Source organism: Drosophila suzukii, chromosome 2R (genome assembly GCF_043229965.1).
Source record: "Drosophila suzukii chromosome 2R, CBGP_Dsuzu_IsoJpt1.0, whole genome shotgun sequence".
Taxonomy (NCBI): domain Eukaryota; kingdom Metazoa; phylum Arthropoda; class Insecta; order Diptera; family Drosophilidae; genus Drosophila; species Drosophila suzukii.
The window spans coordinates 23437716-23462592 of record NC_092081.1 but is presented as its reverse complement, the minus strand read 5'-3'; the positions used below and the strand labels follow the sequence as shown (position 1 = coordinate 23462592).

At 42.1% G+C, this 24877-nt stretch overlaps 1 protein-coding gene across 43 annotated transcripts in view; it reads right to left on the bottom strand.

Moving 5' to 3' along the window:
- mbl (splicing regulator muscleblind) overlaps nucleotides 1-24877 on the bottom strand; it is a 180873-nt gene that overhangs the window by 88529 nt on the left and 67467 nt on the right. For 41 of the 43 annotated variants that reach the window (XR_010653612.2, XR_010653614.2, XR_010653613.2 and 38 more), the window contains one exon: nucleotides 20094-20711. The exons of 1 other annotated variant lie outside the window; for it this stretch is intronic. Coding sequence is in view for 34 of the 42 variants with exons in the window: in XM_065863609.2 (XP_065719681.2) it covers nucleotides 20094-20282 (189 nt within the window). In the remaining 8 variants the exon portion in view is untranslated. Of the gene's footprint in view, nucleotides 1-19442; nucleotides 19476-20093; nucleotides 20712-24877 lie in introns of all 43 variants that reach the window. One more of the 43 variants, XM_017073011.4, reaches the window with a different exon arrangement.

The following is a 24877-nucleotide window of genomic DNA, read 5'->3' as shown; positions in this document are numbered from 1 at the left end:
TTCTGCTGTCATCAGCTTAATCTGCATGCCTCAAGTGCACTTAATGTGCAACACACACAAACTAGCGCAAAACTGGGCCACCAGCCCGCAGTCTCAGTCGCGTACTTTAAAGTGTAACAGGAAAATTGGTAATTGCTGCAGGTCACCCCCAGATTCCACCCCCAAAACACCTACAAAAGCACCGCAACAGCCATTACCAGCAGAAGGAGCTGCTCCGGCGAAGGCGGCAATTACAACAAGAAGGTGGCCAGAAGCTGACTTGGCAGACGTCCCCTAACCTCCCAGTTTTACCACTCATTAATGTCACTGCAGGTCAGATCCGCTCCAGGAATAACGCTCAATCTGGCTTCAATCGAAAGGGGTTTCCCTGCCGTTTGGCAGATTGATTTCAGATTTGCCAAAGCTTGTCCGCTTTATCGGGCGTTATAAAAGAAAATGTCCAACAGTTGCCAGCAAAAACGGAAGGAAAAACTTTGACACACACTTTAAAAAGCCACAAAATTGCTATGCTCCCTTGGTCGAGTATTGTTTTAATGGTACTGGGAAAAATAAAAAAGAGAGAAGATGCTGCCGAGAGGAACTTGAATTTCATGCGAAACTTTCGACTTGGGAGTCACTTAAAGGGAAAACGAGGAGATTTTCATGGCAGGAAAAGTCCATCGACATTTGTTTGTACGTCTCTCTCTGCCTTTTTTTGAGTCTTCTACGAGTGTTTTGCCCAAATGTAATTTAGTTTGATGGGCGTGCCGCAGACTAGGACAATTCTGTTTTACATCCCCATCCGCGCTTCTTGTCACATGTTGCATCATCATGCCATCGTGCCACCCTCAAATGAAAACCCAACGGATTGTTCTATCTCCGCAGCGGCATCCTTGGCCACCCATTGGGTTTTATGTGCTTGTAATTAGTTTTTCCAACGGGTAAACTCGAAGGGCGGTTGGCTAATGCGGGGCGTAACTGTCGTAGCGGAAACGGAAATGAAATTGCTTGCAATCATTTTTCAAAAATAGTAAATGGAATATTTCGTAATTTGAAATTAGCGCGAAGCGAGAAAATCCTCGCAACGGGGGAGAAAGATAATAATAAACAACAGCAGGCGAAATTCTGGGGCGGTTCGGAAAGTTCGGATATTTGGCCATTTACAAAATGTGCGTTAAGCATTTCTCGAGCTGCCGGACTTTTAATGAATTTGCGTCTTAAAGCTGCAAGTAATGGCCAAAAAGTGTTGCCTACTTATCGCTCGATGGGCGATGTTTGTTTTTCCCCTCGGCCCCTCAAAAGGAAATTGAGTGCCGGCTAATGCCGCAAAAAGGGCCACGAGTTTGGCTAAGCTGGCCAGATGAAAATTTCACAAGCAGAAATATCATAAATTTAAATGGTTCTTCGGTCGGCTTTTTGGGGTTATGGGCAAGTGGGGTCTTAAAGTAGAGGTTAATGGGAAATTACTCAAAAATTACCTTAAGAGTAAGAGTAAGGCCGAGTTTATCCATACATATAAACTATAAATTACTATAAGATCTTAAAAGACCTCGGAAGACTTGTGTGATTAAAGGTAAAATTACCTTAAAAAGTAAACATAAATTAATAGAGAATTTTAAAATATTAAATACTCTATGTCTTAAATTTTGTGACTCGTCTCACTCAAGGTTCACTTCTTAAATATTTTAAGAAAAAACCTGACCTTTATAAGCCCCCCCAATCAGCCTTCATCAGAACGATAAACCATCAATGCCAAACTTTCATTGATTCCCTAACAAAACGAATTCCCTTCGCCCCCCACAGGACTTGCCCCAGACATTATCATCATCATTAAATGTCATTATGTAAATAAAACCAAATAATGGGAAAACGGTTTCGATTTGGGCAACTTTTCAGTGGCAGCACGAGGGGCAAACAAAGTTGGCCGGGCAACGTGAAGAGCCTAATAAAGTTTTGGGGCCAGGACCCATAAATATGCGTCGACAATTCCCGCAAGGCTCGAAAGCAAGGACGAAAAGGATGGGGATGAAGCGTGTGAGCCGCTTGCGTGAAGTTGGCTCGAAGCAAACAGGCGACAAAGGCGATGCGGCAAGATTACGCATACGCCGTGTGTGCCGAGCAAACACGGAATTAGACGCACACGCCGGCATCGCTGACACTCGCTCGCCTTTCCTTTTCCTTATTTGTCTTCTTTTTTCCTTTCTGGGCCTCTTAAATGCCTGGCTGCGCGCAATGAATTTGTTATGAATTTATATTCACAGGCGGCTGGCTGCTGGCGGAGGCCAAATGAAAGTAATAAGTTCCATGTGGATGCATCTTTCCACTCCTCCACGGCAGCGAAAACGTGCGACAAACGACCATGATTACGCTTTGAGTAAGACAACAGGGCGACCCCCTCCTCCTCCTCCTCCGACACTTCCTGGCCAGGTTAACTCCAATTTGAAGGCACATAATGCCGACAATGCTGACAATGTCGTTCGCCTCGCTCCGCCCCACCGGGGGCGCCAAAAACATTTCTATTTGGCATTGCTTTCGTTTTCAATTTGCCTGCTGCCGCCGTCGTCGTCTTCAGCGGATTCGAGGAGGGCGGATTGCCTCAAGCAGCTGTCCAAAATGAATTGGGGAAAGGACGTCGTGGTGGCTGTGCTTTTGTCGGCCTTTGCCGTGAAAAACAATAAATATTAAAATAAAATTCGTTTGGTCTGAGTCTGAGTTCGAGAGGAAGCTGGGATCCGTTTGGTAAATGCTTAAAGCACCCTGACAGTAATTTGAACATGTAATTTGAATGTTTCCAGCGACATTTCGCCAACTAAGCGATTGATTCTGTCTGCTTTGCCAGGGGAGATATTCATTTTCCAACGCTTGTTCATTAGTATTCGTAACGTTTGGCAAAAGTCATTAATTACTGTGTTTATACGAAGCCAGGAGGGCTTTTTACGAAATGCTGTCAGAAATTGCCTCACAGACACCATCTAATTTATTCTATTTACAGGGAATGCAGAGAGAGTATTTAAGGATAGCTACATGAAATGGAATGAAACACCTTTTAGAATATGGAGACTGGCAAATGTGAAACCGATTAACTTGTTTTATTTGTATACCACAATAAACTGCATAATAGTTATCGAAGCTCCATGTTTCGCTCCATTGAAATTTAAGGCTCAATTTCATGGCGTAGGTTTACAAATTGCATAAGCCAAATGCCGTCTATTCAATTCAAAAGGTAGAGATTTCACGCAGCCAGACGCAGAGGAAAGCTCTCAAGTTGTCCTTGCAACGGCGACCGGAGACGAGAGATGCTGTTTATAATTTTATCAACTTGTATAAATATGACAAATCGCTTTATGACTTCTCACGCAGCAGGAGGGCCAAGTCGAAAGGAAAGGCAATGCGAAGGGATATGGCCACGGAAAAGGGAGTAAGGGAGCTTTAGTGGGTGAAATGGCATCCGACTGGCGCCTTTCAGATACCAAAAAAGGAGGAAAAACACCGACTCAGCAGCTCCAGGCATTCGAGGCAGACAGGACCCAAAAACAAAAAGGAGCAAGGAAAATTCTATACGTATGCTTATACTGAAATAATCAAGAAAAATGCTTTGCACTAAATCAGCAGAGGGCGAGCTAGGAAAAGCAGCCAAAGGTTGCCCAGGAAATGAAACCACAGGCAGCTGACGAGGATGACAATGTCCTCCCCCTGATTTCCCACAGTGTATGGGCAGGGCTGTGTGTGTTTGTGTTTGCGCAAAGTTATGTTCTGCGGTCGGACACGGGGCGTATGCGCAATCTTCAGCGTGCAGCTTATGCGCTTTTCCGCTTTTCCGCCTCACGCGCCTTTCCGACAGCTGCACCACTCCCGATGCTATCGAAGTGCCAGTGTTTTCCTTTTCCCCGGCTTTTCTTCTCGTTTCTCCTCCGGCCCTGCTGTCTTTGTCCTTCCCTCTCCTCATTTGCATAATTATGTTTCTTTTTCGGTTTTGTGTTCGAGTGTGGGTTTCTTTTTCCATCGCGACTCGTTAAATTGAGCGTTAAATTCGCTGCCTCAATATTTGTGGCCAACTTAATTAGTGTGGCCAGGGAACAATAACGGTTAAATTGTTTACAGAGGTTCAGGCCCGAAATGCTGAAATGGATATCTCAAAAGAAAGCTGAAGAGAAGTAAATGAATAATCAGGGACGCAGATCTTGGTTAAGAAGCAATCCTAATTGGATTACCGATTAAGGTCATCCAATATTTGAATATAATGGAATCATTTCATTCTTATAGAGATGGGAACCCTACCTTATCTGCTATACTCTTCTGAACTATTTAGGATTTTCCTTATTTTAGATATCTTTATCAAACCATTTTTCTACCGTTTAATCTTCCTATATAGTCCTCTACATAAATTTACTAGAAACCTGATATCAAATCTTTTTTATCATTCCTCTTTTAAAACCTTTAAATTTTCCGTATTATCCCCAGGCAATCCCCAATTTTCAGGACTTTCTTGCCACGCTCTGCTCACTCAATTATCGGTGAACATAATGTGGACATCCCCACTGTGACATCCTACCTGATGGGATGCTTTGCTTGCCAAATGGCATCGCCCTTAGCCCCCAGCTTTTGTGTCTCTAAAACTCCGCAGTCGAAGGACCCCGACGTGGTATGCTACATAATTTTGTCACTAATCCGGGCAATAAGATTGTTTAATTTTGCGCTAAACTTAACGCTTTCTTTGCCCGCCTTTCTTTCTTAGCCTGCCAGGCGGCTGCCAGCTTTTCCTGTTTTCCCCGAGTTTTCCGCACACACCAGCACCCCCGTGTTATTCCTCTGTCGTGGTTTGTTTTTGTTTGGCATTCCCCAGGACGTAGAGCCCCAGGACCCTGGTTCGTACTCCCGCCTCCGACTCACAAAGCTATGCAAATTGAGGCACGGCACACCTGCGGAGGTGGATGGCGTCGGCTGGCGGAGAAATGAAACGAAACGAAATGGAGTCGAGGTCCCTTTCTCCTCCTCGGTCCCGTTGTGGGTCTCATGTGCATTGGCATACATTACCTCTAGTAAATGTTACAATCTAGAGCCACTCCCCCACTTCCTGGCCATTGTGAATGCTTTATTCACGCGTCAGGATCCATGTCCTCCGTGTGTGCGGTGTGTGCCTGCCTCATTTCGTTTGATTTCGTGCCTGTCCTGGGCTTTGCAGTATTTCCTCCTCATTTCTTTCCTCCGTTCTTATATAGATTGTATTCTCTGCTTCCGCCCGCCTTGTGTGTGTGTGTGATAATAAATTTGCCCTGGTCTAAGGCTCAAAGGGGAAAAGGCAGGGAGTCTGGGGCTCCTTTCTCCGTTTGCCTTTTCGCCGCTGCGGCTCCTTCTTCGTCCTTCCGCTTTTTAAGGTATTTTTATGCAAACAAAACTCGAGTGTATGCAAATATTTGAGTTTTAAGTGTGTTTGCCATCCCCACACACACCGGGCACACACACATACACATATGGCAATGAAGTGAGGGCAGCAAAATTAAAAACCGACTCAAATGATGCATAAAATCAATTGGGAAAGGACACTCCTGAATACCCTTTTAGATTAGAATCATTTATTGTCATATGACACTGGCTTAAATTTGTCCCAACTTACTGGACTTACTCTACAAGAATCTTAGCAACCCCAAGAACATCAGTACACAAATTCAGAAAATGTCACTGAGTAGACCCTTTTCTTTCTAGGTTGCAATAATTTAAAAAGACTAACCTTGTATAAGAACTGTTTGCATCGTTATAAACCAAATTATTTAAATCTCTTTATTTAATGAATGTTTTTATTCTCTTGGCTTACAAGATATTCTGATTCTGAACTATAATAACCCCTCTAAGAGCATAGAGCATTCAAGGATCCCTTTATGGGTACAGCCTTGGCCATATGTTTAATTCCCCAACCAACGCCCGCACTCAACTAGCTAACCCCCTTTTCTCCAGCCCCTTCTCACATTCCCAAAGTCGCCTCTTCGCATTTGTTCATTTTGCTTCAATAAATGTGAAAATTATTAAATTAAGTGAGTGCCTTCCTCAGGACGGGCTTTCAGCATATGCCATGCCCATTGTGGGCCCTGCTCCTCCTCGCCTTCTGGGAAACGAAAGTGGTTTTATGTTTATAAGCAAATAAATTACTGTGTAAATAGGTTAAGTTCCCACTCCCTCCCCTCGTTCCTTGGAAAATGCCTGCCCGGGGCCCACGAAACAACAATTTCCTCCCAGCTGGGAATGTGTGTGTGCACACATCCTTGTGTCTTTCGGGATTTGTTCCTGCGCCCTGCTCCATCTAATTCCTTTTTGTCGGGCATTCCCCCGAACGTCGTGGCATTTAATGTGACAATTAAATTTCATTTTAAATAAAATATCTGAATATTATTTAGGTCTGTGCTGGCATCCTTGAGGACCTTCGGGCGAATGTGTGTGTGAATAGGGGAAATCTCGGTTCTGAGATCAAAATTATTTGATTGGGTGAAGAAGGTTAAGTAAATTTATATTTCAATGTGAGAGCTGAGGAAAAGGAATGTTCTTTGGGGAAATAAGGAAAAATTACTAGAAAGAAGATAGAAATTAAATGTAAAACGTTGCTTAAAAGTTCGTTTTTGTAAGGTAATAGATTCCCTAGTAATAAATACCTCACTCTCGATTTAATTAATTTTCCATCACCATTAATCCCCAGTCTAGGTGCCATTTCTTTGAACTTAAACCGACACTTTCGAGTTCACGGCTCACGACAAGAGTTCCCTTAAGTTTCCCCCTCAATAAACACATTTCTAATCATGCCCCATCGAGGAAGAGCCACATAAATTGTCGCTATATCTCCTTGCCACCAGAGCTCGGATCTCCTGACACTTTCGGTGGCAGAAACCGTCGTGCCACCGGCAAAATGATAAATTCGCCTGGCGTGTGTGAGCGCAATGAGAAATTATCAAATAAAACTGCTGAAATAATTACAAAGAGCGAAGGCGAGAAGAGAAATTGTGGCCAGAGTTGTCCGAAATGAAAGGAAAGTAATTAAAAAGTGCGAATGAACGAAATAAAAAGCGGGAAAAGCGGGAAAGGCGGTGGGGAAGCGAAAATTAAAACGAAACGAGGCGAGGCAGCAGCTGAAATTCGTTGACGCTTTCCATTAAGCTTAAGGGAGCTGCTCACTGTCAGCGAAAGGATTAAAGTCGAAAATAATGATAATAATAATAATAATAATTATGAGTGAGAGACAGATTGTCCCGAGCTGTCGGGGAGGAGAGGGGGCGTCAATTCATCAGAGCCACTTGAAGACACTTTAAGTTCGTCGCCGAGGCAGCTTCATAAACATAACTCATACGCAGGGTAGGCCGCAAACGCTTTCATCGTCCTGGAAACCCCCCCCCCCCCCCTCCTCTACCAAAAACACTCCAGGCTGTCTAAGGATGTGTGTGTGTGCTTCTCGAGTGGCAGGTAAACAAACACAAGACGGAGACAGGAAAACCCAGAAAGGAAAGGCGAAGGAAAGCAAAAGAGGTCGAGCCCGAGAGGTAAGGACGCATTTCCCCACATAAGACTCTTGAAACTATTATAAATGTTGACAATAATGGCTTTTTAAGCCTATTTTCCAGCACTCCGGAAGTCACCCGCTCACCCATTCCCACACACCTGTGACAATAACTGTCATTTAAATGAATTCATTATAATAAGTCAAGTTGATAGATGGCGCACGTTACCCAACCCGAGAGCAGGAAATCGTTTTGTTAGCACACACCCCTGTGGGTATATCAAACATTATGATTAGTGGAAAATGGGAAAATGGGAAAAGTGTAAAAATGGATTGGAAAACTCACATTGCCGGCAGCTTGTTTTTAATTGGGCGCACAAAGCTTACAAGCGTATTAACATGGACAGTCGCAAATCGCAAGTCGACGATTGCAAATCTGCAATCGATTTGCGGAGCGATCGAGGAAGAGGAATCGCCAAGAGTTAATCCACCAGCAGAAACCCCAAGCATATGCAAATCATGTTTGACAGCATCGAATGGCACACACTCACACTCGCAGAAAGGAAGAAAAAACCCAATGAAAATGCCAGGCAAAAGGAAAACACACAGACAAGCAAAGATGAAAACCCGAGTGGGGCAATCTATGATACATGACTTTGTGCAGAGATTATAATGCCCGCTGATTGTTTAATCGCTTGGAAAGTGATGGAAAAGTTGGCCATAAGTCCCCAGCCCCGGAAAATGGGGAACAGGGAGAGGGGAGCAGGGGCAGAAGGCATTCGAGTGTGCCAATGATGGCAGCAAGTTAATATTTCCATATGCCACCGAGCGATAATGTGATTAAGGTTGCCTGCAGGCCCAAAGCGATAACCATAACCCGTGAGTGCGAGCCGAGTTATCGGCAGAAGTGGCAACAAAGTTGGTTTTATCCGAAGGACTATATTGATTCAATGAGGTAATGAGAGAGTCAGCTGCGGATTACCAACAAGAAGTTGAGTAATATATGCAAATATTGAGTATGATAATTGACAACAGACAAAAAGGGATATAAAATTTATGTTATCGATATTCTCGATAGTATTTAATATGTTCCTTCTAATGATTTGAATTCGACCTCAATTAAAGTTTTTGAGGGTAATACTGACTTATTATTTTATCTGCCAAAACTCTATTTTAAATGGCTTATAAATAAAAATCGATATTATTTCGATATTTACGATAGCAAGATTTTGTTTTTACAATCGATTATATGTGATTATATCATGAACTTTTATTTAAATGGTCAGTTAAGTAAGCTTCAATTGTTACCCGTCACCCAATATAATGTCTCAATTGAATTTCTAAGAGGTTTATTCAGTGATTTAATTTTCCTGACATTAAAGTTGCCTTTAAAGCTTTCCTTGCCAGCCGAAGAACAATCGCAAGCCACAACTTTGAATAGTCGCTAATCCGACCGAATCCAATAATGTTTATCCAGTCTCATGGCAGCCAGCTAATAGTGGGGCTCTCAAAGGCCAACCGCCATGAATGGCTTGTTGATGCAACACTCGAGCAATCAATAAGCCAGCTCTTCGAGTAGCAACTCCTCTCGAGAACAACACAATGCCCGGGCTAATGCCTTTTTCCCCGGCCCGGAAAACCCTGAGTGATATAAATATGCGACCATTTTCAAATCGAGGACAACGTGGCGCCAGATAGATGGGGTTTTTCGGGGGCGGATGCGACGGATAGTTATAAACAGTAAAAACGTCTAAAACGTTTGCCAATCCAAGGGATAAAAATCTCTCTGGCCCGGCGTATTTCTTTTCAGTCAGCGGAGAGACAACAAACAAACGACAGTAAATCATTCTCAGCTGCGAATGGCGAATGGCGAATGGGATTGTATTGTGGGTGGTGGCGACTAGTTCCATTTAGATTTTTATTGTTGTCGCCATTTTTCCGACGGAACGGGCGGGCGGGGGCTTTTCGCCTACTTTGTGCTGTGCGGCAGTAAACATACCGAAATGCTTTTTGAATTGTAATTTTTTCTATCTGCAATCCTCGGGGCTCTCGGACTTTGCTCCTGATTCCGATTCTGGTGCTGATTCTGATTCTGATTCAGATTCTGCCGATGACGTTTGTCGATGAGCTCTCGCTCTTCTTCAGTCTCTGATAAGCGTGATTGAATTGATTTTCTATTTTCCCCTCAGAGGACGAGGGCGGCCTTTGTTGCTGCCACTGCTGTTGCGCCACTTTGCTGATGGATATCAATTGAAATGCTTAAACAGGCGCTTTGCGCATTTTCAATTTCTATTCGCACACCAAAAGATATATGTACAAAATGTATGTGGCTGGAGAAAGATATTTGTTGATTTTGGCCAGGCAACTTAAATTGTGCTGTCACTTTCGAGGGTCGGAGGAGAGGAGGGGTTGCCAAGCGTCGGCTTTCGATATTGATTTCGCGTGCGAACGCATGTGTTTGAAAGCCCAGGCAAAATGACGGAAGTAATCCATTGACTGCCGGACTATTTTCAGGGGAAAATAAGGAAATTTGCTTCCGGGGCTTGGGGATTTTTTATAATGATGTTTACTACGGTTCAATAAGGCAAACAAAAATATTTTTGAGCAATAATCATTGTCAATAGTTTTAAAAAAGATATTAAATTGCATTTGCAAACTTTTTAAAAACTTACAAAAACATGTAATTTGAAAGCTGATATTTTAAGCAAAAAAGTTTTTAGCTCCCGTTTAAGTGCTTTATTTTACAGAAAACAAAAACTACTAAATAATATTTTAAAATCCCAGGTAAGCCACAATATGCCAAAAACCTAATGCATTCAAATGAAGTAATTCCCAAAAGCAATCTCAATATACACCAAAGGTATTTAAAATATGAGAGGTGCTGGTGTTCATGCTTAAAGTAATTTAATTTAATCCCTCGCACCAGTATTTCGATCGACTCCCTTGGCAACCTTTAGTTTTATTCATTGAAAATATTTCATTTCCTTTGCCAAACACAAATTCCGATGGACTCCCAACTCCACCTCCTTCTTTATCTATCTCATAATATGCAAATTCGATGTGTAAGCGACAGTACGAGAATTCCCGGCCGTCATTGTTCAGTTTTTAGAGACGGATAGGAGATATCGGGGGTGTTTGGGGGCAGAGGCCGAACACAATTCAAACATTTATCGATTCCATTGTTGATTAGCATTTTCCACTCCGCATCGAAAGGCGCTTCTTCCTCGCTTCATTTGATTTTCATCGGGAGTGGAGAGCAAACAAAGCAAGAAATGCCAAAGGCACGGGTTCCCGAATCGTTTGTCAACCTCTAGAACCCAGAGCTCAGAGCCCGGAACCCGAACCCAGAACCTAGAATATGATAAGCACCTGCCCTTGGCCAGTCCCAATTGGTATTGGGTTTTGGTCTAGTCTCTGACTGCCCTGGCACCTCCGTAATTTGATGACCCTGTGCGCCATCCCAAAACTATTAAGTAAATTGAATATCTTTCTATTTTTGGTTTTCCTTTTTCTATTTTCTATGTTTTTTTGGCCCTCTCTGCTCAACCAAAAATAGAATTCGAAGTCTCGGTCTCGACTTGAGTTCTAAATTACACTAATGGACACCGAAATGTAACCGAGCAAACTTTTCAGATGAACTGCAAAATCTGCACTGGTGAGTGAGCCGAAATGCAGATGGAAAACGGAGAGACGGATCCCATGTAGTCATCATCATCATCATCAAATGACCAAGGGAACGGGCTTCTGGGGTTTCCTAAATAGCTGCGCTTCAAGTGTTTGCCGCAAAATGTGTGCACAGGCAAACTTTTGACCATAAATTATGGCATTTATTCAAAAGGCAAACGCTCCGGAAGTCCAAAGGGAGTATTATCCTTTCGCCAAACCCTCTGCACTACTGTGGATTTTCATTTATTAGCCCCGCGCCCGAAAGCCCAGAAAACTTGCAGTCCCAATTGACAGTCAGTCTCGAAATCTGACCAGCCGTAGAGAGAAATTGGATTTCTCGTTAGGCACTGACCCTACACTGAGGGGAAAGTCTGCATACTTCAAAAATAAATATTGAAATAATAAATAAATATGATACAAAATAATTATTGTGTGTTGAAAGATTATATTTCATTCCTTTAAAAGCCTGTCGATTAGAAATTTTTTTTTTTTTAAGAGATCCTTGATTGTTACAAATTCTTTTCATAAAATCTTGATTACTTTTAACCTTAATTCAATTATGGGTTAACACAACAAATTTGTAACCAGTCAAGGATCGCGGGAAACGAATTGTTTAATAGAGGTCTGTATGACCACGTTGGTTTAATGATTGATATCCTCATTATTTTTTCTTTGTATGTAGGAAATGGAGTAGCAGTTCTCGACCCAAAGCGCCAGCTGTCATGTAAAGCTCATTTAACAATGGCAGCCGAGGCGGTTCCACCATCAGAACCTGCCATCCCATCCCCATCCCCATTTCATCCCGGAGCATAAAAAGCGCAAGTTGCTCCATGGCGCGTGCAACTCGAAGGCGCTGCTTGCCGCATGCCGCAGCTTCATTAAAATTGCAGCAGCCACCAGTCAGTGAAGAAAGAAGAAGAAAGCCGAGGGGTGGTCGAAGGGGGCGTGGCACTGGGAGGCGCAGGCGAAGTGCCACCTAGATGGCCTAACGACGTCAGCACACAATGGAGCGCACAATGCGGATGTGTGCGACAAAAACATCAGCAACAACAAAAAATGAAAAGTAAAAATAAAAAAACCGAAACGGCAATAGAACATTCCACAATACACCCAAACGCCAGAAGGCGCAACGAGAGGGGGCGTGGCAGGTTCGGGGGCGGCAGAAGGCAGCACGGCTTAAAGGCGACAAATGACGTTGGGTCTAAGACGAAGACGATGGCACACAGTGGAGTTACAAGCAGATTGCTTAGAAACTTAAGAAAGTATAGAAGCATTTTAAAAGTGTACTAAATATGAAATCTAACAGCCGGACGCAGCTCAGAAATTTGTAAGCACTAGGGGTAAGTAATATTTAATTTTTGAAAAACTTTCAAAATATGTTACTACTAAATAACACAATTAAAACTGTATAAGATAAGCGTAAGTTAATATAGAATATAGTTTCAGTACTTAATGAAATACCATGTCATTTATGTGGTTGCGTGCTGTTGTATACTGTGCATGTGGCGGTAAAGCTCCTGAATAGAAAACGCACAGAATAGGCTGTTCTGAACCGCCGATTAAAATGAACGATAACTTTACATTAATAGTTTTATATTTTTATAGTTTTATTTTGGGTGCGTAAGTATATTTATAAGCAGTGGTTTTAAAAATAAGTTGTTTTTTTTCCCATAATGTAAGGTAAGATTATATTCCTTGCCTAATAAAATCCATTTAATTCCAAGACATATCAAGAACTACAAGTCCTTCCACTGGGAATGCATTCCACTGTTCGAAGCTAGCCCAAGATGCCGAGGACCAAAAGCGGCAAGGACAGCGACGACATCTCGCGTGACCTGAATTATTGGTGGCATATTGCCACTCATTGACTTTGCCGCAACGCCCGAGGCAAAAGAAAATGCGCCACTCGGCTGAAAGGAGCTGGGGAAAAGCGGAGAGAGAGGAAGTGAAATTTCCCCCTTCCACGGAAAGGATGCGGAATGCAAGGAGTAGTGGCGGGTCCATTGAAGGAACTTTAAGTTTACTGGGCAAACAGTTTGCAGCGACTGGCTTTAATCAATTTCTCTTGAAAAATGCAGCAGCCAAGACAAAGGAACGAGGCTTCCAGGACCAAGGATCCTGCCGCCACCCTGGCAGTGTGGTATTCTGGCATCCTGGCAAGCCTGTCGACAAGGCTGACAATTGTTTGTCGAGTTTGTCAAGCGTGGGACGCGAGATGCAACAGGAGCAGTTCGTGCTGCACTCCTCCGTCGTCCTTTTGCAATCCTTACAAATGCGACGCTGCTTTGTTTGTTTGTCTCGCTTTATTTCACCACTCGTCGACGACATTGCGGTTTAATAATGTGTAAAGTCAAAGTTATTTGATATACCCAAACAGACGCACAAGCGCCCACTTTCAAGGATGTACAACCGCATGGCATATGGAGGATTCCCGGTCCCCGGTCCCCAGTCCTCCGTCCCCTCCGCAGTTAGTCATTGCTCGAGTCCCAGGCGACGGCTTTTCTTCTTTAAATTTATTGGGTTTTCTGTCTGCCATTATTTGTTAGGCACTCCCTGCCACCGCCCCTCGCCACACACGTCTCATTCGCTCGCGATTCCGCAAAAATTGAAAATAAATTGAATGACGTTTTTATTGATCTCGATTTTCGTTGGAAACGGTCCCGGTTTCTCCTTTTTTTCTGTCCTTAGTTTGACGCTTAGCTGTCGCCTGAGAAAAACAGAGAAAAAATCAGGCAGCCAAGGAGGGGCAGAGAACTTGTGGCTTAAAGCAGGGAAGTCTTTAACGTCAAGTGGGAATTCATTCCCAGCTGAGGAGCAATTATTTACATTTCATTTTAATTGATTTTCTGCCTAACAAGAAGTCCAACGCTGTCGCTTACAATTTAATTCACATCAGCAAAATGATATTAACATTTTTCCTGCCAAGTTACTCTATTCTAATTATCACTCAAAGTGACAGGAAATTTGCCATTCCCTTTTCCGCGACTTTCCTGTTAATCCAATTTCAATCGACAACATCAGCGCCTCCCTCATATTTTTGCCACTTTTTCGCCTTAGTCGATAATCCAAGACTCGAGTCACTCAAGAGTTGACGGGCCACCGAGTCACCTGTCTCCGGACTTTGTCCGCCTGATTGACACTCGTATGAATATGTAATCCCCCAATATGTCAGCGAAATGAAATTGCAAGTCCAAAGCGAAAAATATTTATTTGTAAAAGTCACCGATAGGGGGCGCTGTTTGCATGTGCTCGCTTGACACTCTCCCGTTCGCCGACTGCATTTAATGGGGAATTTCCCCGGGAAACTTGCGACATTTTTCATCCAATGGATAAGGTGGAAGGGAAAGGATCTCTCCCTACTCGCATTTATATTCATCCCGGCCGGTATTAGTTTTTGTTTGCCTTTTGTCTTAGCCATATGAAAAGAAATTGGCGCCCGCGCAGGGACCTGTTTGTTGGTCAGAACGGGAAAGTTGTTCTTTCGGGGGATCGGGGCGAGACTGGCGCCCAAGTGCAATTTGTCAGGCTCGTGACTGGCTCATGGAAATAGTGAGCGAGGAAAATGCTGCGAATTGCTGACTCCGGAATTGGGAATCCGGCAGTGGGAAGGCACCTCGCTCCATCTTGGCTCGCTTCATTTGTTGGCTTAAGTAACTTAACAACTTTACGCTTGCAACTCGCGTACGCGACTCCTTCGGCGACGTCCTCTTGTTTATATTGATAATGTGCCATTTATTTTATTTAAGGCATGAGCTGGCTGGCTGCCTGGCTCCCTGGCTCTCTAGCTCGATCTGCAGTCACGTTCTGGGTTTCCCAAGGAGCAGGCAACGGCGACAGGACGAATGAATTGTGTAGGTTTCAGCAACTGCGAAATGGCACACTCGCACACTCGCACACATGTGAGTGTGTGGCTATGTGCAAGGACATGCCACAACTTGCTGTTGCATAATGCATTAAGTGCTGGTGGGCGAAATATCCTGGGTGGCAGCGGGAGTTGCTCTGCTGAGTTATTGACTTGAAGTTTGTTGCGGAATTTCCAAGTGCAACGTGTGTAAGGCATAACAAATTAGGCGCGCCTGGCAGCAGAATGTTGCAGCCTCCCAAAAGGGGGGTGTGGGTAGGGGCATAATGGCAGGTGAGGGGACAACAGACTGCACTCGAAACTGATTTCGGCGATGCCTTAAGGCAATGGGGGACTTATGCAGTCTTATGGGGTTTAAAGTGACACAAAATGTTGACAATGTGATGGAGATACCTAAGAAATGCTTAAAGATCTCCGTTAGTAGGAAGATTTTTGAGCTGCATCTTCCAAATAGAGTCCCTGCTCGAAATAAAATATTCTGAAAACAAAAACCAGGCTCGCAAGACTTTGGCGGAATGACAAAGATATCTTTCGAATCTTTAAAGATTGCCATTCGTAAATAAATATTGGAGCAGCGACATAAAATCGACGATAGGATCAATTCAAAGTCTCTGTTTGGGCGCCACTTTCAAATAGCCATTGATGCCCATTCAAAAGTTTTTTTTCTATGTATCGAAATCCGAGTTGAAAAACAGGTTTGACACTATTAATAATCGCTATAAATACACACTGACAAATTCCCTGGCATTCATTCAGACTTCTCACCAATTACCAGAAAAATCCCATTTTTGGCCATTCGCAATTTCAATTGATTCAATGACAACCGCAAAGTTTTCGCTCTTTTCCTCTACATTTCCATTCCTTTCTTTCTTACTCCACCATTAATTTTGAGCAACTATTGATGATTCTTCTCTTCTTTCGCTTCCTCTCATAGCTGTGCGCTCTATTTCCCAATTTCTGGGAACTTTTATTTAAATTGGATTTGCTATTTTGGTTTATTTTGTACATTAAGTTGCTCTTGCCATTCATTTCTTCTGCCCGGCTGTTTATTATTATTATCGATTTCAATGCTGCCCAGCAATTTCTCGAGGCAAGTCGGAGGAGCGAAGGCGGTGGAAAAAAACATAGATAATGGAATTAAAAATAATTGGATGACATTGAATATGTGGGTGAGCGAGCAGAATCAGAGTTATTTTTTGTTTAACGTCTGCCAGTTCCTGTTGTCTTTAAAATTTAATTACCAAAGTATTTCCGAGGCGGCCCGAGGCAGACCGGAAATTCAAGCGTCAACTACAAAATTGGAATAAACAACAGAAGAGCCCCTGAGGAAGGACGAGGAGCGAAGATGTCAAAGTGGCCGGCATTGTTCTCCAGCCATCTATCTCCCTCCTTTCTGGGCGGAAGAGTTGCCATTTTCATTTTCATTTTCCTTTGCGGGGCGCCATTTTCTTTCATTCTTTTCGACCATAATTTGCATGGCATGGGAGCTTGACTTTTGTCGGCCCGCCCCTCCAAAGGAAGGGGCAAGCTGGCGCGAAAAATATGTTGTTGCAGCGGCGGTGGCCGTGTTGGCTGGGAAATATAATAGAAAAATAAGGTGCCACACAATATGGCCGAGAGCTTTACAGTTGGTTAAGTAGCAAAAGCGCGCGAAGCGGCGAAAGGACGCGGTGGCGAAAGGCGCCGGATAAAGTGGCACCACCAGCCCAGAAAAACGCTCGATGAGGAGGAGTCCTCCAGTCCTTCCACTTTCCAGCGAGGCCATCGCATGGCGCCCGAGCATGGCGTGAAAATTGTGTTGACAAGAAAATTATAAACCGGAAAATGTTTTATGTTGTGGCGGGCTTTGCGATTTTTCTCATTCTTATTACCTCCTCTCACTTTCACACTGATCACCCATCCCTTTCTTCTGCTCTGGGTCGCTTTCCGAGTGGCTTTTAAAGTTTCATCTGGCCCATTGTGGTCAAATTAAATTGGGGGAAATTACCAATGAAATGATGCCAATTTGCTGAAAGGGTCAGAGGTCACTAAGCGAGAATGAAACGCTTGGCTGAGCTAAAAGGCATTCAAGTTTGCGTAGAATGTTTTGTAAATATCTAATGGTAAGTGGGAAAACGAAAGACTTGGAGAAACTACGGGGTTTATTATTCTAGTCATACCTATGTTATATAAAGAATGTTCAAAAAATACTTTTTCTAAAATTAATTTTTATTTAAATTTGAGGTAATTAAATTTAAAAATCCAGAAGTACATTTTTTACTTACATTTATAAATTTATATTTCAAAAAGTATTTTTTTTAGAAAATCAGAAAATCTAAGACTGGATAAGCCCTCTAAGCCCGACATTGACCCAGTTTTAATTTATTATTCCGCCTAAACTATTTCTTTCTATGGAACTGGCATTTAAAAGTCCACAGCGCAATAAATTAGTGTCGCGGCAATGGGAAAAAGTTTAAACACAGCCGTGGAACACGTGTATACATAGGCACACAATCAGGGGAGTCGTACATAGGCCTTTCGTCCTCGAACTGGCGGCCTTATATATGTAGATATATATTATGTGCTGGTTACTTGCCACGTTTAAGTTCGTTAAACATTTAAGCCCAGCTCGTTTTGTGTGTCAAGCATACGAGTGTGTACGTGTATGAAAGCCCGGTGGGGACAAAAAGAGGTGAAAATGAGTGCAAACACACTCGCCTACAATTACAGCAATCAAAAGGGCGAAGAACAACTGGGCAAGGAAAATGGGAAAGTGGAAAAGTGGAAAAATGCGGCGGAGGAGGCTGTTGGAAAAACGCTCGGCGAACGAAATTGCTCGGCAACTTTACTGCATAGTTAATTAATAGGATAACACAATTAATTTGTGGGCAATGAATGTCTGAGCTTTATTTGCCCGCCCAGCTGGGCAAAAACTACAAGTGCCCAAGGGTCACTGGGCGTGTGTGTCCTTTCCGTTTCCATTTCCACATCCCATCCCGCCCCCAACTTGCAGCTGCTACTTGCCACTTGTACTTGCCACACAGATGATGGTGTGGATTCTGCAGTCAGAACTCGCTTATCACGCAGCTGTGGTTTCGGATAATTGCCAAAAGGCTTATGAGATTTCGAGGCACGGCCAGAAACCAACCGAGAGGCACCCGACTGACCCGGCTCCTAATGATCCATCAAAGATAATTGGAAATGTTTTGGGGTTAGCTCAGATTAATGATGAAAGTCAGACGTTGCTCGGGAACCGGCCCGAGCTATGAATATTTAATAAGCATTCAAATTTGACACGGTTGAGATTGAGTCATAAGTGGATTTTAACTATTGTTGTGGGGTTGCTATCGTATGTGAATGCTTTCTAAACTGAATATCAATTATTTTAACTTTCCATAAGGAACTGGTAGTATTTAGATAGTTATGGCCATAGCTAAATATATATATGTACAAATAATTCTACCCCAGTAAAGGAAACTATTACTAGTATATTAATTTTACTATTCTGCTTTAAACAGTTTATTTTCTTCTTTATTTTTTAGAAGGTATTCGGATAAATTAAAAGCCTATTAAACACATTAATGTTGTTAAGCAAAATAATAAAACCAAAAGATATTTAGAATTTCTCAGGAACAAAGGAAATGTAAGAGTATCCCTAATACGTTCATTAAGGCCCAGAACCTAAAGATTAGTATAGGGAAAAATGGGGGGACCATCCTGTGGCTCAATTAACAACGCCTCTGTAAAAAAATAAAAGTAGACCCAAGCCAACGAGCTACTTACAAACATCAGTTTTAACTATTGTTTGCACACTCGACTCAAGAGCGACAAAGTAGAATGGCACGGGGGGTTTCGCTGGGGAAAAGGACGAACTATGCCCAACTTTAAGGACTCGCTTCGGGTTTTGTTGGAATAACAAAGGGACGTTGGCCAAACAGCCTGCCAGCGACGCCTAAAAAGCGGCAACGAAAATTTTTAAAACGTAATTTTTTATGCTGTCACAAATTTTGATGGTGAGTGGCGATGCTAGCCACTATGCCACCGCTCCTGCTGATGATGATGGCATTTTGTCAGCATTATATACTATACATAAAATACCCCACTTTATGTTGCCATTCTTTGGCAGTTGTTTGTTTTGTTGCGGGGCAGAAACAAAGAGCTTAATAAAGAAAACACCAAAACGGGCAACTTAATTTTTTCCCGGCCCTCTTGTTCGGCATTGTCCTGAGTTTAAAAAGAAATGCTTTCACCCTTTTTTTGCTCGCCCACCCTGCTAATTTGCCGCGTTGCCTTTTTTCGGAGCAGTAAAAAATCAGGGAAACTGGAAACCTCTTTGCCTTTGATTTTATCTACCCTTCGGCAGGTTGTGTGTGTCAGGTTCAGGTTACGAAATGCAAGACATTAACGAAGATCAATAGAATCGGAGGGGTGTTCTTAAAGCTAAAGTCTTAACTTAGTAATTGAATTTTAGAGCTTTACCTTGAAGTTGTCCATGTCTAAGAGTTGCGTGGCCTAAAAATCACTCGAATGGTGACAAACGGATTTAGTTATTCAGTTGATTTTAGAGAACATTTTATTGGTTTCATAGTTGACATAGAGAAAATGCACCGCAATTTTCACTTAGCTTAGTCCAATTAATTCTCCTGAGCTTTTCTCTATGTCCTACGGTTTTTATGGGGTTCGGGGTTTCGATGGGTGGTGGAACTCTCTTATTTGTAAGCCAAGCCAAAGCCTCTACTCGGGACCCAAGACCTAAGCCTCAAGCACACTCACGCACACAATGCTCAAGCTCAGCTCGGCGCTTCAGCTGCGTTTATTTAATATGTTTTATTGGTAGGCACTTAGAGAGACAGCCACTAAATATAGTGTGTATAGGATATATATAGAAGCACAGAGATACCAAAACGAAAATGGAGTTTATAAAGCACAAAAGCACAAACAACAAAAGCGAGACAAGATCAGTTTTCGTTGAGGCCCTAGACGGGGGTTCGGTATTGGATCATATCATATAGTATTTTGGTGGGATGAGAAATCATAAGTCTTAAAGCTTACGGTCTACGAGTCACACGAAGCAATAGAGGGGGTTCGGGAGCTGAGTGGTGGGGTTCTAGTTTGATTGGGAGTACTGACCTTGATGCTGTCGTAGCAGGCGGTGACCTTGCCGTTCTGGACCTCCACGTTGGCCGGGGGATGGGCGAACTTGCACTCGGTGTCCTGGCGCGAGCATTTGTTGCGCTGGAACTCGCGACAGACCTCCAGTTGCAGCCAGCGAGAGTCCTTGCCGTTGAGCAGGCTGTTCATATTGACAACGTTGGCCATCGTGTTTGGGGTTTAGATATATAGCTAGTTGCTGATTACGGATCTGGGTTAGCTGGAGTTTATATGGTTTAGCCTAGCGACTAGAGAAAGTGTTCTTTTGTTTTCTTTTTGCTCCTTCGCGACACGCACACAAAAAACACTAAATTCAAGAGCACAGATCAGCACCTATATATGTATATAGCATAGATCTATGGCAGATGTGGTATGATTTCAGTTGGTTTCTGGTTTTATCGATTTTGTTCGTTAGCGTTTTTGGAGTACAAAGCTTTTGGGGGATATAGCTGATAGCTTGGGCTATAATTTTGATTCAAATCGAACGCTTATTCAAATATATAGATGTGTGTGTGTTTATATCTATAGATAGACGCAGCTGTTAATTTGTATTTTATTTTACTGCTTTTGCTTGGGTGTAAGCTGATTTTACATTATCTGAAATGAGAGTAAAAGAGAGAAATAGAACTTTAGGATCGTACCGACTTGGTTGACATTCCAAGAAAGATAATAGAAAATGGCGAAAGACAGAGACAGATAGTCGTAGAGGGAGGCAGAGCGATTCTAGAATCTAGGTATGAGTGTGTGATGTGGAAACTGATCATGTTTTGTATTTCTTAGGTTTTAGGGGTTAGTAATGCGCAGATCGTTGGTGTTATGGTTTATGCAGAATGCAATGCTCAAATGATAAGAAACAAAAGACAGTCGACAGAAATAACCATTTCACTATGGAGTACTTAGTATAGATTGTTGCGATAGTTTCCTAGGCTAAATGAGCGAATGGTGTGCAAAATAAAAGTTCTCGTTCCATACAACTTATGAAATAGTCACTAAAAATAGTTCACCAGACATACACAAATAGATATCTGGTGGATATAAAGTGGTTCGTATATATGTAGAGCGTGAGCAGCGGTTGGCGTCCAGTTGCAGCTTTCTGGAGGGGATTCTGTGGCGGGGTTCCGAACAGCCAAACAGCCAAACAGCCAAGAGCCACAGCTAATAGCCAAATTAAGCCTAGCCCCTAAGGCAGTTCAGCGCAATGCACATAGACCAAATAAAAATTAACACTACGAATAAATATTATCAACTAAAGTGCACTATGGTCGCAGAGATATATGTATGTCCACGTATCTCCAGGCCGCCCAGCGGTGTATTTAGCAATTTTAGACGTATATATCTTGGATCATTAGCTAAGCAACATTTAAGAGAGAGACACACCGCCGGAGAGAAACTCACTTATATGTATTCACTTTTAGCAATTTCTTTTTATAGCATTGAAATAAATTGTTAAACGCACTTACCGCTCGGTAGAAATATTTTATTTATCTTTATTTCGATTAATCAAATACTGTAAAAAATTGTATATTTATTTATGTGGTATTAAAGAGAAATGCATGGGGAAACTGTTACTTAAGATAGAGAAAAGTATAGGCAAATTTCGAAAATCCAAAAGTGATTCAATCATCGATGACGGCACACAATATGATATTTATATTTTGTTGTTATTAGCATTTGAGTTTGTGTTTGTTTGCCTTCCCCCTTGCATTGTATTTTGTTTGGTTTGTTTTTATCTCTATTTCTGTTTGCCTGCCTGTTGCAAATGTTGTTGTAATCGTGTTTGCTTTGGTGTGTGTCTTTAATCTTATCTTATCGAAGGTGGCGGTATATGAATCAAAGTTTTTCGAAAAGGAAATCTATTAAAGCGCTCTTGCGCTTCTTGTTTTTGTTTAGTTTTAGTGGGGTTGGGCCTGTGAAAAAATGGTAGGGAGTGACAAACTAATTTTGCAATCGAAATTCAAGTGAATTGACAACAGGTTGCGATACTTTGGGGCTAAAATATATTTAATGACCTTATTCATACCTTTCCCTTGCAGACTGGCTAACATTTAAATATTTTTAAAATAAATTCCAATACTTGCTGAAATGCACATGTTTTCCCAATTTCAATTAGCATTCTTCCAAATACCTCCAATTTGCTATCTGACATTTTGGCATTTCGAAAGATATCGCACCGACACACCGACAGTAAATTATCTCAGCCAAGTCAATTTGGAAAGATACCAGCGAAGACAATTAATAAACTTTATAGAGTACACACACACTGACTGTGTTCTATCTGGTTTTTGTTAGTATATGGATTTGTGGATACGTCCGCATGATGTCAGCTGCAAATTGCTTTTCCGTATTTTAACTTGATTTCCAAAGATATAAATTGTGACTTAATTTATGAGCTGAGAAATTGAAGCCCCCATGTGCGCGTGTGTGTGTGGGCTAATGTTTACGGCATGTATTAAAATAATTCTTGAAAAGTTTTTCGGCTAAAACAAAAAAAGCAGAATACCGACCACGGGAAAAAGAACACGCAAGTGAAACAGACAGTCGCCCACACAGGCGGACGTGGCTGGGGATCAGGCTATGTGGAATATACAGAAGACATTATAGCCAACAGATACAGATACATTTACAGATACAGATACAGATACAAGTACAGAAATCGAAACAGCTCGAGAAATTAGCAGCCGTGTCATTGACGCAGTACGAAAATTTATGGCCAGAAGCGGGTGTGGAAAATGCTGCACGAAAATAAACTTCCCAATAGTGTTTAGACGTGAAATTGGGCCAAGAATAATCGAAGGTTCTCCTGCCTGCGCGGATGTGCACATATATATGGCACATATGATGTGTATAATGCGCAGATCGGTGCATCCGCCGACCTACAATCAACCTTCAGACGCCGATCTCTCAGATCTAAGGACACTCGCATCTCGCATCTCGCATCGGATTTCGGATTTCGGTTATTAAAAAATCATTAAGAGAGAAAAAGATATAAAAACCGACCGACAAAAAACGATGCAAATTGATGTATACCCAGACCCCAAAGACAAACAAGTTCAACAAGTTTTGTCTGTAGGTTTTGTTTTCTTTTATTTTCAGGTTTTTGGTCTCGTATCAAAAAGTGTTTTGAAGGTTAAACTTGCCGAAAAATAAAAGAAGGAGAAACACTCTGAGAATCGGAGAAACCAGCAGCCGGGGAGAGAGTGAAGATTGAAAACTGTTAATTTTCGAGGCGGTTAACGCAGGTCCACTAAATATTTGTTCACATTCGCATTTCGTGTATAACTTGGACCTTATGTTTATGTAAGCTGAGTCAACACACAGGCAGCTGTTCTGCCAGCAGAATTTTTGGGGCAATCCTAATTGCATCGGGAATTGTGGACTACATTCTCTTGTTTATGGGTATTTTCAATTACATTTTCTCCTGGAGAATTTTGTTTTTCCCCAAAAGAAAGCCCAGGGGAACTTCGAAATAAATGAAAATATTTTATCTGCAATTTAAGAGTCTTTGGGGAGAACGTGGATTTTTAGTGGTAAAATTGAAAACTACAATGTATTCTGATTCACTACTTTTATGATGAAATTTAATTTATCAGAAAAGCTTGCCTGTTGATAAGAAAAAAATATTTAATATTTAAATTCCTTTTTAATATTTATTTATTGCCCTAGAAAAAATACAGATAGTAGTTATTTGATAATTAAAACGATAGGATTATCGCACACGAATCTGGTCATTTAAAGTTGTTAAAAAAAATTATAATTTATGGTAAGATTTGAGTTTATTTTGAAACTGGTCGCCGATTACCTCTTTTATCTAATCAAGATACCTATTCAATTATCCGTTCTTAATAATTTATCCGACCATCCACTCCGCAACACACATGCCCCATATATTACGTAGGCCCCCATACATACAGGCCAAACGAGAGCGTTCTGCTGATAAGGCGGCAAACCCAACAAATAGAACGCTGCAGTTCACAGTTGGCTGTGAAAGCGCATTGTATATTTTGTATATGCCATATACTTTTTGTGCTTTTAAGATATGAGACTTGTACGGAACGAATATATCAACTTGAGCGCCGCCGACTTGCAAAGTTATGACTAAAGCCATACACAAGTCGCTGCAAATACCTCAGAGGGCCAGAAACAACGGCAAAAAGCAGACATTTGGCCCCATCCCCCTGGGCGACAAGTTAATGCATTTAAAGAAACATTTACGCAAGCGAAGCCGTAGCAAAACATCGGTCAGTAACCGCTCTGCAACATTATACAACGCGCCTCCAAATGCCGCAGAAGACCCAGGGCCCACCCCAAAGGTATGACACATATATTTAACGATGCGCTCGTAAAAAAAGTGAAAGAAATGGTTGAAAGCCAGGGGAGTGGCGGGGAAACCTCGTTCGACGGCTGCTATCAATAAACGAGATTAGATAAAAAGGGGGTGAACCCTGTGCAGTCATACTAAATATACATACGCCTTATTTTCACAAAAAAGAGGTGGAATATGATACTAAAGCAAAGCTCTTTTCATATTTGGCGAGTAGCCTGGTCAACAGCTGATTAGAGGAACAATATAAATAACTTATACATTCTAAATGTTATTTAACACAGTGCACTAGCATTTGGGAGCAGGAAGCTTTCGGATCTTCAAAACGAACCATCGTAAAACCCCGTCATAAGATGGTACGACTTAAATGTCAGCCATAAATGGCAAGTGGTTAAACGATCGGTTCGCTTCGGCTTATGTCATTCAGGTGGGTCGAAAGCCA